The sequence below is a fragment of the Phaenicophaeus curvirostris genome, chromosome 5 (genome assembly GCF_032191515.1).
Source record: "Phaenicophaeus curvirostris isolate KB17595 chromosome 5, BPBGC_Pcur_1.0, whole genome shotgun sequence".
In the NCBI taxonomy this organism is placed as follows: Eukaryota; Metazoa; Chordata; class Aves; order Cuculiformes; family Cuculidae; genus Phaenicophaeus; species Phaenicophaeus curvirostris.
Genome location: NC_091396.1, coordinates 34419386 through 34432009, shown reverse-complemented (window position 1 = coordinate 34432009; position 12624 = coordinate 34419386). Strand labels below are relative to the sequence as shown.

General features: G+C 40.9%; 2 protein-coding genes across 5 annotated transcripts in view; one reads left to right on the top strand and one right to left on the bottom strand.

Moving 5' to 3' along the window:
- EIF2AK4 (eukaryotic translation initiation factor 2 alpha kinase 4) overlaps positions 1 to 7482 on the top strand; it is a 41413-nt gene extending 33931 nt beyond the window's left edge. For 2 of the 3 annotated variants that reach the window (XM_069858204.1, XM_069858202.1), the window contains exons 34-39: positions 141 to 199; positions 2501 to 2598; positions 3355 to 3423; positions 3989 to 4033; positions 5215 to 5339; positions 6526 to 7482. In XM_069858204.1, the coding sequence (XP_069714305.1) occupies positions 141 to 199; positions 2501 to 2598; positions 3355 to 3423; positions 3989 to 4033; positions 5215 to 5339; positions 6526 to 6580 (451 nt within the window). In that variant the 3' untranslated portion in view covers positions 6581 to 7482. Of the gene's footprint in view, positions 1 to 140; positions 200 to 2500; positions 2599 to 3354; positions 3427 to 3988; positions 4034 to 5214; positions 5340 to 6525 lie in introns of those variants that run through there. The other variant, XR_011337530.1, reaches the window with a different exon arrangement.
- Positions 7483 to 7776: 294 nt separating this feature from the next.
- SRP14 (signal recognition particle 14) lies at positions 7777 to 11676 on the bottom strand. Of its 2 annotated transcripts, XM_069858329.1 has the most exons (5): positions 11568 to 11670; positions 11151 to 11223; positions 10429 to 10541; positions 8976 to 9008; positions 7777 to 8628 (listed from the first exon to the last, which is right to left on the bottom strand). In XM_069858329.1, the coding sequence occupies exons 1-5, from the start codon at positions 11589 to 11591 to the stop codon at positions 8539 to 8541; spliced, it is 333 nt and encodes a 110-aa protein (XP_069714430.1). In that variant the 5' UTR covers positions 11592 to 11670; the 3' UTR covers positions 7777 to 8538. The 2 variants fall into 2 exon arrangements, with proteins under 2 accessions (XP_069714430.1, XP_069714431.1); XM_069858330.1 differs by lacking the exon at positions 8976 to 9008 and having other exon boundaries at positions 11568 to 11676.
- Between the last annotated feature and the right edge of the window lie 948 nt (positions 11677 to 12624).

Genomic DNA, 12624 nt, shown 5'->3' with positions numbered 1-12624 from the left:
CAGATATGTGGTGGGATGTCTCCATAAATTTTTGTCTCTTGGAATTAAATAAGTCTGTCTGTATGATAATCTGAAACCCTGTAGTATTACAGTATTTCTTTGTTATTGTGATTTTTTTCCCTGTCTTTGTTTATTTTTAGAGAAACCTCAGATAATCTGTCAGTACCAAATCAAAAGGGATCATTTACTAATATTTCAGGTATTTAGTCTCTTGTTATAGATCATACAAACTGTTTCTGCTTAAAAAATGTTTTGTAAGTAAATATCACTGGGACATAAGTTTTTAAAATGGAAGTATTACCAAAGACAAAGCAAGAAAATGTCTTCTCGTAGCGCCTCTGATTAGAGACACTTCTCCTAATCTCAAATGCTGTTCTTGGTGACCTAAAACTGAAAGCTTCTCCAAACCTACAAAAAAGTGCTCAAATCAACAGGCAGAATATTCCCCATATGAGCATTCATTGTTGCAATGATTCAGGAGGTGAGGGAAGCCAAAAAACACGAACATTTCCTAGCTGAGGAGAAATTAAATGTCATCTTGATGAAAAATGATGTGACTTGTGATTGTTAGTGTTGAGACCCATGAATATTGACCTGCTGTTACTACTAAGGTTTTTTAATTCAAATGGAAATGTTTTTATCTTTCTAGCTACAGATTTGCCTTCTTTACTGAAGTTTGACATTTTTGATAATTATTTTATTAAGTACTGATAGAGTTGGTGGTAGTAATGGTGGTTGATTTTTTTCTTTTTTTTTTTTTTGACAAATTCTTTACCCCTCCCTTGCATAACAGTGAGGGAGAGAGGTAGCCATGCTTAACTTGGGTTTTATCTATGTGTGTGATTACCAGAAGTGGCAATTTGAATTTCAAACTAAGCCATTTCAAATTTTTATAATTGTTATTTGGGGAAGTAGGGGCTGGGGTTTATTGTTTGTTTGTTTTGTCTTTGACTCTGCTGTGGGACTGATCATTAAATAGTTGCCTCACTCTTGAAATTAAATCACAGAATTGTTTAGGTTGATAAAGACCTTTAAGATCATCAAGACCAATCCTTAACCTAACACTGCCAAGTCCACCACTAAACCATGTTCCTAACCACTGCATCTGCACGTCTTATAAATGCCTCCAGGGATGGTGACTCAATGGCTTCCCTGGACAGCCTGTTCCAAAGCTTGACGACCCTTTTGGGGGAAGTAATAATTTTCTGTTACTCAGTCTGAGCCTCCCCTGGTGTAACTTGAGGCCATTTCCTCTTGTCCTATCATTTCTTACTTGGGAGAAGAGACCACCTCACTACAACCTCCTTTCAGGTAGTGGTAGAGAGCAATAGCATCTTCCCTCAGCCTCCAGAGGAAACAACCCCAGTTCCCTCAGCTGCTCCTCATAGGACTTGTGCTCCAGCCCCTTCACCAGCTTTGTTGCCCTTCTGGACGCACTCCAGGACTTCAATGTCTTTGTTGTAGCGAGGGGCCCAAAACTCAACACAGTATTTGAGGTGTGGCCAGCAGGACTAGGGAAGTGTTTCTGCCCTCGTATTCAGTATTGATGAGGCGACCATCACATTTCTAATGCAGGCCAGGGTGCCTTTGACCTTGGCCACATGGGCACACTGCTCATATTCAGCCAGCTGTTGACCTGCACCCCCAGGTCCTTTTCAACTGGGTAGCTTTCCAGCCACTCTTCCCCGGGCCTGTAACATTGCATTGGGTTGTTGTGGCCCAAGTGCAAGACTTGACACTTAGCTTTGTTGAAGCACATGCAATTGTCCTTGGCCATCGATCCAGCCTGGTCATATCCCCCAGTAGAGCCTTCCTTTCCTCAAGCAGAACAATACTCCAGCTTGCTGTTGGCTGCAGACTTACTGAGAGTGTATTCGATCCCCTCTTCCACATCACTGATAAAGATATTGAATAGAACTGGCCCCAGCACTGAGCGCTGGGGAACAGCACTTATAACCGGCCACCGACTGGATTTAACTCCATTCACCACAACTATTTGGGCCCAGTCATCCAGACCTTTTCATCCAGTGAAGAGTACACCTGCCCAAGCCACAAGCAGCCAGTTTTTCCAGGAGAATGCTCCGGGAAAGGGTGCCAAAGGCTTTACAAACTTTAGGTAGACAACATCCACAGGCTTTCCCCCGTCCACTCAGCAGGTCACCAATAGTTTTTGTGGTATTAGGTAAGCTACATTCTTCTGTAATATTCTGCAAGCCATTTGGAACCTTTTATAAGTTTCAGGGAACACTGGTGTAAAAACATGAAATGTCTTAGTCTCACCAACCAGTCCTTCAAAGTAGTAAGTGAGCATTTGAGAATTTACATGCACATGTTTCATTATCCTACCTACTTGACTGAGTTTGGGGGAGGAGGGGTTTGGCTGCTTTTCGAAACCTTTTCTATACAGATCTTTGCTTATGAAAATTTGTGAATTTTCTGTTTCTTGCTACTTACTATATAAAGAAAGAGTATAATAGAGAACTGTGTGTTTGCATTTTAGGTGCATTTGAATCACATGGAACTCTTGTAGTGCCTAATGTTAGTGTTATAGCTCCTGAAAAATTATCTGCCAGTGCCAGGCGTCGTCAAGAAATTCAGGTATACACACATCGAACAAATACTAATAAGTAGTCCTTAGAAGTTAAGGAGTGGTAGGATTAAAATTTCCCTATTGCCTAACTTTACAGAAATAGGTCCCGTTTGCTCTTTATTCGTAAAATATATTATGAACAACACAAAAGCTTGACAGCAAAGACCACTTTTTTAACATCTTGGATCCTGGGAATTATCTGTGGTGGTGTGGCTCAGCTGTCACTGTACATACATATTAGGAATCTTATTTTAGTAGGAAATATGGTTCTGGAATTTTCCTTTTTTTTCTTTTTTTTTTTAATAAATGCTTAATTGCATTAAATGTGTAAGTTAAGCATACTTTTAATTTGTGATTTGTTTGTAACAGATACTCTGCTTCATTATATTGTCTCAAACTAAAGGCCTAAGAAGAAATTGCAGATTTTAAAATGCTAGATGCCAGAAACAAATGTCAAGGTTTGCACATTTAGGATGATTGGCTTTAAGATGTTCAGAGTACATGCTTAGACAGATGTGTAATCTTATTTCCTTTTCAGTCCAAATTTTGATGTTCAACAAAAAATCCCCCCTACAAATAGTTCCAAGAACCAAAATAAAGAGCTTTGACCTAAAATGTGAATTTTAGTTTAAATATGATATAGTTCTACATCTTGTGTTAGGAGCAGCCTAACAGTTTCTCATAACCTATGAAACAGAAAATTGTGTTCCCAATCTATGTCATAGAAGCAGTGCATTTTACTGTTGCCCATCTTGTGTTGCCAGGTGCAAACAAGACTTCAGGCATTCATCTCTAGCCTGCAACAGAAGACAAGTGAGATCGAGATTTTAGCAGTAAGTATTTGGCAGAAGCCTGAATTTCAAATTCTTAATTGAAGTGGATGATGCAGTTTCTGTCTGGAATGAACTACTGCCAATAAGCCTTGCTTCAGAGATACCAAATCAACTAAACATATAGTTAAATAAGACCCACAACATGTTTCTTGAAAAGTATCTCTAATTGTGTATATTGGATATAACAAAATTTAACAAGTATTCGGTTGTAAATTCCTAAGCTGTAGTTATGCTAACTACTGTGGTACAGTTAATAACTTGTTCCTGCTGGATTTGCTCTTAAATTTATATCAATGCAACTTTGAAATGGTTTTCAAATGGCTTTCATTTTGAAATGGCTTTCAAATTCCCTATGTCTATTTGGAACTTTCCATAATGGAATCTTGTCAAGAACAGTTTGCTTAAAATACTTAGAACTGGGAGTTTACCAAGGTCTTATCAACACAAGTGCTTCCTTGGAAATGAAATAAAGAAGTCTGACTTCCTCCAGTACAGCTAATCTCCAGCTGGCAAAGTGGTAACAGAAGAACCGTTAACTATTGATTTCTTGATGATATTTTTACAGGTAGATCTACCAAAAGCAACCGTGATACACTTCTTATCATTAGAGGTAAGCAGTTAAGTATTGATTGTTGTTAAAACTGTAATTGAATAATAGATCATGAATTCTGTTCCTAATGAAGTGGAATGTAAAATTCGCCTGTTGTAGTTTTTTTTTCTCCTTCAAGGAGTTTGAATTAGGTTTTAAAACTTGAATGGTGGTGTTTTGTTTTTTTTTTTAACCAAGGAGCTTGACTGAGGCTAGAAAAATCCTTTTGTCAAATATCCAGCTTATGCAAGATGCCATTAGGAAGTCCTAATCCAAAGCTCTGGTTTTTTTCCCAGTAATAGTTGACTAAAATTTTAAGCCTTGCTGCTCATTTTCAGAGACCAATAAGCATTAATAGCAGATTCATCAAAGGTGTTTCTTGAAAGTGTTAATGAAGGAGGACCCAAAATACAGAGGCAATGGTTTTGAGTACAGTAGCTGAAACTTCTAAACTTCTCTTAGTGAAGCCAGGATTAAAAGAGACTGTTTAAGTATTGTATTGACACTTTTAACAACTTGGAAACTATTCATATGGGGGGGAGGATGGAGGGGAGGGAGGAGGGGAGGAGGAACCCACCAAAGACAAAAAGCTTCTTTCTTTCCTCCAATGACAGCAGTAGCTTTCAAGTCAGAAGCTCTTACCAGAGAGATTATTGCCTTTGCACTCCCAAAAAATGGTACTTAAGAATGGCATCTTGCCTGGAAGTGGATTTACTGCTTTCATATCTTTCATCTGTTGCTCTGAAGGAGTGCTTGTCTGGTAATCAGACCCCAGTGAAACACTTGAAAATATTTTTGAAATACATAGTTAATCCAGTCTATCTAAAGCATGGAGATAGTTTATCACCATCACCTTTTACTTGAAATAACTAAATAAATAAATGCCTATGATCAGCTTGCATAATTCACTTTCAACTACCCTTAACATCACAGTTCTTATATCCAGCATTTCGAAACCGATAGAGCCTGTACAACTTATCTCTAAACTGTCCGTGTTAAGAAACTGAACAATAAATTTCTAAACATTTTTAAAAAATAAAAACAAGTTGCACATGTTTTTTATATGAATTTTGTTTGCAACCTGTTTAATTAAGAAGCATTGATGCTACACATCATTCAGAAGACTGAATCTTATCAGAGGTATTTCCTTCATAAGAGAATATAACTGTATCATAGTTCTTTGTTAATTTTTTTTTTCTTAGTTTGACAAAGATAGACAAGCCTTTGATGCTACTGTGAGACAACTGATGTCACGATGGCCAAAACAGAGATGTTCATACTTACAGGCAATTTGTGATGAAATTTACAGTATCAAAATGGAAAAGAGGTAAACTTGTTAATTTCTGTATAGGCACATAAAACACCTCAATTAGTAAAGTTTGAATGCAGAAATAAGTAAGCTGCTATTAATTTGTCCTCCTCTTCATCTCTCCCTGAGGACAGAAATTTTCAGGAAACATGTATAGTTCCTTGAGCACCATGAGAAGATTTTACCTGTCCTAATCCTCACTTGTGATAAAGTGTAAATTCTTGGCCATGCAAATTGTTTTTATAAGCCTCTTCAAGAAATTTTAAAGGTACTCCCACTGTTCTGTCCTTTGCTGCTTTGCTCATAAAACGGAGTAGCAAACTACTATGTGCATCCAGGTATACTGCTATTCTACTGCATAGTTAACCCTCTTTTCTCAACTTACTTACCTTTTAAATAAAATTCATGAGCATGCTTAATTCCTCCTGCTTTGAAGGACTACAATGGCAGTCTGGAACAGCTGACAGACTGTTTAGCTTTAACAAACATGATGTATGATCTCCTGATGTGTAGTAAAGCCCGTGTCTGTTTTCTAAGCATAGAAATGTTTATGTTCTAGTCTCCTTGTTGGACGCTGGCAAGGCTGAAACAGTCTGGGTACATCCAGTTTTAAGCCTCAAATTTTCAACTCTTGCATGTAATGGTACAGTTAAGTAAGACTTAGGCATGTATTTCCTCTTGTGGGTTTCACTTATAATACGTTTTCTTAAACCTCTGTTGAGGTACTTCTTAACCTTTAAATGAGACTAAAATTTGATGGGATTCCTTTTTCTTAGAGATGCACCAGTATTGCTCCAGGCTTGCTAAAGTTTACTAAGACAATTAAATAAAACTTTTTTTTCTTCTTGTGGTTTGCAAGACTGTGAGCAACGGAACCAAATAACTACGCAAGAATAATGTTCCATACAGTGTTGGGTGTGAGTGAAATGCAGCACCTGACAGTTGTCCTTTCCCATTTGATGCCTGCACACAGAACACTGCTCAGCCATAAGCCTTCAGATCACTGAATGAAGACTGAACGGGCTAGATAAATAGAAAAGAAATGAGGGGGCAAATTGTAGTCACAGCCAAAGGAACTAAAACTGAACTGCTTTTCTACTGAACTTTAGCTGTTACCTTATTGCTAAGATTTGCCATGGGTAGTGTAGCTCTTGAATCTGCAGTTTCAAAGTTTAAAAATCCTCTCTTTTCCTTCCCTCTGCAGGGTTCCTGCACTTGTCCTGTACAGCTACCGAGATGAATACAAGGTTTTGTTTTAGTGCGCAAAGCATCTTTTTATAAGTTGCTTTTACTAAGACAACAGTGTGTTTTTTCAAGAATTTCAAAAAGCTGCAATAGTGCAAAGCAGGCAACTTATGACTTTTTGTGTGTCCAGATTGAATTTCATGTGTAATATAAAACTGTAAATTTATGTCAAAAAGTGGAAATTAATGTTTTATAGGCAATTAAGAAGCAAGTCTGGCTACAAGCACAAGTATGTATTAATTCTTGTCCCTTATGCCACAAAGACATTACGAGCCTGCAGGTGTAAAACTACTGTTTTTTAAATAGTTTCAGAATGCCTTTGAGAAACTCAGTACAAGGATTAGAGAGGATGAGTTATCTTCAACTCTAGAAGCGTTTTAAACTTTTTTGAAGAAAGGTTTTTTACGTAATAAAATGACTGGCTACTGAGCCTTCTTGAAATATGTATTTTAAGCTTTTGTTTCTTCGTTCTTTCAACTTACTGGTTTGATTTCTCTATAAAACATGGAAATTTGTTGCAAGCTTAGCTGCCTCTGCTTTTGCATTCAAACGAAGCAGTTGCTTCCTGAGAGATGAAATAAGACCTGATACAAGAAAAACTGGTTTCAGACCTAAACTGAAGACTTTTAAGAGAAACGGTGTGCTAGTGGCATAACCAAAGTTTGAAACTAATTTTCTTCAGATGGGTTGTCAGATTAAGTCTGAAGTTAATTATAAGATTCCCAGCATTACTATGACTATCTTCTGAGGCTAAACTGTAACACGGCCTCATCAGGAAAAGTGAAGCTGAGAAAATCTGAAGATAAGTTACAGCAGCCATAGTTAACTATGCATTATATTTCACATCAAATTCAGAGAATATTGGAGTGAATATGCAGAAAAGCTAGGGATTGCTGGAACTAAGAATGGTTATTTACCCTCCCTCCCCACATAGTACCTTCTTTGTAAACAACTTACTTTTGTTTTGTTACTTTTAGCATTGCAGGTTTATTGCATTAAGAAATACCTCCTTACTTCTTCTGTCCTTTTCTTGTAGCGAAGAGGGGGGCAAAGTTAAAATAAACTTTAAAGACACACACAAAAATTCTTGGGAACTGGGAAAGTTGTAACGGTAACAAAGTAGCGTCAGGGAGTCAGTCTTAGAAGCATAGATAACTATACCACTCCTTGTTATTCACCAAGACCAGTCACATCAGTCATTACAATCAAGTTAATTTCTCAATTGTGTTTAATAGGAACAATTAAGTATTGACCTTTTACATTTGCTTATATGAAGGAGCTACATTAAGAGATAAAGTATGGGGAAATTCAGATCCCTAAATATAGTGAAGGATGAAGGTTTTTTTTAAAAAAAAAAGTTTAGGAGATCAGTGTTTTTAGGCCATGTCTGAAGGGAACATGATGCAGGGCCCTGCCCTTCCTCCCACCCGAAGTCAGGGTCAGCTCAGCCCAGAGCAAAGGCATAGCTGCCTGACTCTGCAAGAGCTCATGCACTGTACTGGCTGCCTTAAGGATACCTGCACGGGATCACATAGACATGTCCTACAAAATGGGAAAGCTGCTATTCCTGATAATATGCTGGCACTCACTTTGCGTAGTGCTGCTAAGCCTTATCTGTAAAACCAGGCGTCTCTCACTAGGAGTCCCGCTCCAGTCCTACTTTGCTCCTGGTACAGTGCCTTTATCTTCACCCTGTGTTACCCCCCATTTTTCACTGCCCGCTGATATAACATAAAACAACAGCAGCATGAGCACAGAAATAGTTGGTGGCAGAGCTGAAAGCTGTTTCAGTATAAGTCTGTAAATACTCCTGCCATACAACAATCCACAGAAAGCACCTGCTTTCAGTTTAAACAAAAGAAATGATCCCATCCCAGTATCCTGCCAGAAGGAAAATCAAAGACAAGTGGTAACTCCAAAAGAAAGGGACTTCGCTTTAACCAAGGTACAGTGCTGGTGGAACACTGCTCCATCACTGTGTTGCTTTACTCTTCTTGTTTTTGCTTTTCTTGTCTTTTTTCTTCAAGCCATCCATGTTAGCTCTCAGCAAGTTTGAATATGCCTGAAACAACAACAGGAACCATTAGAACAACAAATACTTAAGTGACAATACACTAAAGGTAACAATTTACATATTGCTGATAGGTAGGTATCTGCATTTTCTCAGAGAATCATGCTTTTATTACACCCTACAGGGGGAAACTATTGCTTCTAAACCAATGCAGGAAATTAAATAAAATTCAACAGGATTTAAAAAAAAAAAAAAACAATACAGATAGATGAGTAGTCTAAGGTTAATCTCTATGACACTTCAGCACTGAATCAACCCGTTCACAGCTGTACTGTGCTTCCTACTGACCACTCTCCAATACCTACAGAAAAGGAAGATAAAAGGCATACAAAACTTACCATCTGGAATTTATTTACTTCCTTTGAGCTCACCTGCAAAAGTAATACTGTCCGTTAACCAAGAAAACACTGCCTGCTATTACAAACCAAGTGTCAGTACATGTTTACCCACCAGCAACCATCTAGTGGTTTTAGCAGTGGTTGGATCAACTCATCACATTCAGTGGTGGCTGCACTGACTTAAGAAACTGAAAACACTTCTTAGTCAATTAACAAAATCATCAGAAGGCCACTCATCCCAAATCTCAAGCAGGAAGAATCACAGAATCACTAGGTTGGAAAAGACCCACCGGATCATCGAGTCCAACCACTAAACCATGCCCCTCAGCACCTCATCCACCAATCCCTTAAACACCTCCAGGGAAGGTGATTCAACCACCTCCCTGGGCAGCCTGTGTCAGTGCCCAATGACCCTTTCTGTGAAAATTTTTTTCTGATGTCCAGCCTGAACCTCCCCAACGGAGCTTTAGGCCATTCCCTCTCGTCCTGTTCCCTGTCACTTGGGAGAAGAGGCCAGCTCCCTCCTCTCTACAACCTCCTTTCAGGTAGTTGTAGAGAACAATAAGGTCTCCCCTCAGCCTTCTCTTCTCCAGGCTAAAACAGAATATGAAAAAACTTTGTGAGGAAGGTTTTATTTATTTGTAGGACCATAAAAATGTGTTGCAGCCCTGATTCTCTCAACTATTTCTCAAAGTAACATTTTTCTTTTGGTTACGCCACAGAAGAGATATACACATCAGGTTTCCAACTTGAGTTAACGCTTCCTGAAATACAAATAGGTCTGTAAATGAGAAAATATAGGTATGCTAAGCAAAATCAAGGCTTAGAAGTGTCTACCCACACATTCTTGCCAGGAAACAAGGATGCCTTTCCTACAGTTTCCCAGTCTGGAAACATTCCATTTTTTTCTAGGTTGAAAGAACTTTCAGTAATTCCATCGAGGTCTAGAGGAAAACTACCTCTTTGTCACCCAAGGCTTGAGTGTAGGTGTACATGACCTTTCTCTCCAAGAAGCCACACCACTTGTTCTCATAGTGCAGGTTCTGCATGTGTCCTGTGTCCATCCGCCCCCGTGTCTCTAGAAGCAGTTTTCCCCCTTCCCTCCAAACAATTTCACCTGACTGAAAACACAGCAGCCGAGGCTGCTGAAAACAGGCGGGTTATTTTCTGCTGTCCTGCAACAGCATTCTGAATCAAAATCCAGCATACAGAACAAAACTATAAGCTACTGTCCTATCTCTAATGCCGAGTGGACGCATCAAGACTTCAGGTAAGTGGAACACTTCAGCATCCCAACTTCTGCCATGTGTTTAGCTACAATACAGTTTCTTTGTGGATTTAAGAGCACAGTTCTCATGATGTTCATTTAAAGACAAGTTTCACTTAAAATATGAGGCATTACCTAAAAGCCAAGTAGGGACAGTAATCTTTGTAACCCAAAGTTGTCACTTACCACTGTGCTAATTTTCTTCTTTCCATCAGTCGCTCTCAGAAGACACTTATTGTCTGCTGGTTCAAAGCTTTCTACATGGCCTTTCCGTGGGACTGGTTTTGTTCTACCATCATCTGTATTGAAAGGCAGACAACACTTATCCGTATTCCACTGAAACCACCAGATGTGTCCTGACATGTTAAAAATTGCTCATGAAATGATCTGTAAAACACTCTGGAGTTTAAGGCCATCTGAACTGACATTGCAGCTGAATTGTTCACAGACCCCTTCCTCTGCAGTCTCAGAAGAGGAACTACATCTGCCAGGATAAAAAGCGTAGCTCCTTCCTCTGCCATGCTGTATGAACTGCCTGCCTCAGCAGCAGTATGTCTCAAAATGCACATCAAACTGCAGCCTAGGCCACTGGACTTCCCAAGGAATGCCAGCTAGCCAGAAACCAGAGAAACACACAGAAGAATAATATATATAGAAATACATAGAAATAACTATAATTCTGTTACATAAATTTAAGGATTTCCAATTATTGTTTAATTGTCACTGTATTTCCTGCAGTTTGAAATAGAACGCTGCTTCAAGGCTATCAGTAGCAGAACTAAGATGACTGATACATCCATATGGCCACTCCTTTTTTTAACAAGTGCTTCTTCTAACACACACGCTAAAGCCACTAAGTTCAACTTAGGTGCCCAGCTCTTTCATCCAGTAACAGGCTTCAAACTTACATTTCTTCAGCGTTATGAAGACACTCCCTGAAGTTCTGCACTTTTGGAAAAGCCTGGTGAGCTCCGTCAGGAACTGCAACAGAAATGAGACCCCACTCTCGGTGGAGAACACCCTGCAGGTCTTCCCTCCCTCTTCTTTCTCCTCCTTCCCTCTCTCATTTCCCTCCCTCCCTCCCTCCCTTTTCTTCCTCCCTTCCCACACTACTCCTTCCCTTCTCTTCCTCTTCCCTCTCCTCCCTCTCCTCCCTCCCCACTCCGGCCGGGCTCCCCGGTTCCTAGGGAATAAGGGAAGGCGAGCCCCCCCTCGCGGAAGCTGCCGGACGCGGGGTCCCAGACGGTAAAACGAGGCCCAAACCCGTCCCTCGGCCCCGGTAACAGCGACGCTCTATCCCAACCCCCACCCGCCCCGGGCCCAACCTGCTCGCTCTCCAGCAGCACCATCCTGCGCGCGCCACCCCACCGCGCCGAACGCGCATGCGCGGGCCGGAAGCGGAAGGGCGGGGAAGGAGCCGGGCCGGGGAGGGGGAGGGGGGAGCGCCACGTCAGTCTCGAGCCGCCCGCCCCGCCCCTGCGTGAGGCGGCGCGCGCCACCGGGGAAGGGGGGCGGGCGGATCTTTCACACCTCGCCCCGCGGTGCTCGACGTCCCGAGGGGCGGGGGAAGTGAAGGGGCCGCTGCCGGCGGGGCCCCGGTTTGCTCTGGCCCCTTGCCGCGCTCCTCGCTGGGGAAGCTCAGGGTTTGTTGTTTTTCTCCGTGGACCTAACGCCTTACCCTGTGTAAGTGGAAGGTGGTGCCGCACCTGTGTAAGTCGAAGATGACGCCTCGCCCGTAGAAGTCAAAGGTTGTGCCTTACCTGTGTACAAATGAAAAGGAAAAACTTATCTCGGGCTGATGGGTTCTTGACCCCCCGAGGAATCCCCACCGCCCATTGAGGAGCTCAGGATGGCGTTCCAGACACAAGTGAAATGCCTTCTTGCGTTAATTCTCATGGTGGGTTTCATAGATAAGGTGACAGCTCATAACCTGAGAGTCCAGCTGCTCCAGGAGACCTTTATAAGAGTTTACAGCCATTTGTTGTCCCTTTGCAGGTTAACCGAGAAGCAGTAGAGGGTGCTGTGATCGCACACACAGAAATGAAAGTGCCCGAAGAAGAAACAAATACTCAAGAAGCAGGTCATCACAACATGGCCATAGTTTATCAAAATCTATCAGTTTATTAAATTAACTCCATTATGTTGGAGTCAAAGCGAGCGTAAAGATCCAAGGCAGACTTTCTTTAACTGTATGGTATCCTCCTGATGTTTTTTCACGTGTATTATTTGCAGTTGAGGAGGGAAGACTTAAGAAAAACAAATCTTATTGTACAGTTGTGGAAAGTGATGGTCCCTGCCCCTAAAAGCTTACAGTCGGTGACCATGTGAAGTGAAGACAGGTGAATGCAAAGAGTCATTGCTGACACCTACTTCCTTTAATCC

What these genes read in the sequence shown, in the direction of transcription:
- SRP14 (XM_069858329.1), bottom strand. Translation starts at nt 11,591, where the DNA reads ATGGTGCTGCTGGAGAGCGAGCAG. An exon ending in TGCTGCTGGAGAGCGAGCAG is followed by an intron (nt 11,224 to 11,567) that starts GTTGGGCCCGGG and finishes TTTCTGTTGCAG; the next exon opens with TTCCTGACGGAGCTCACCAG. An exon ending in AGAAGAAAATTAGCACAGTG is followed by an intron (nt 9,009 to 10,428) that starts GTAAGTGACAAC and finishes TTACTTTTGCAG; the next exon opens with GTGAGCTCAAAGGAAGTAAA.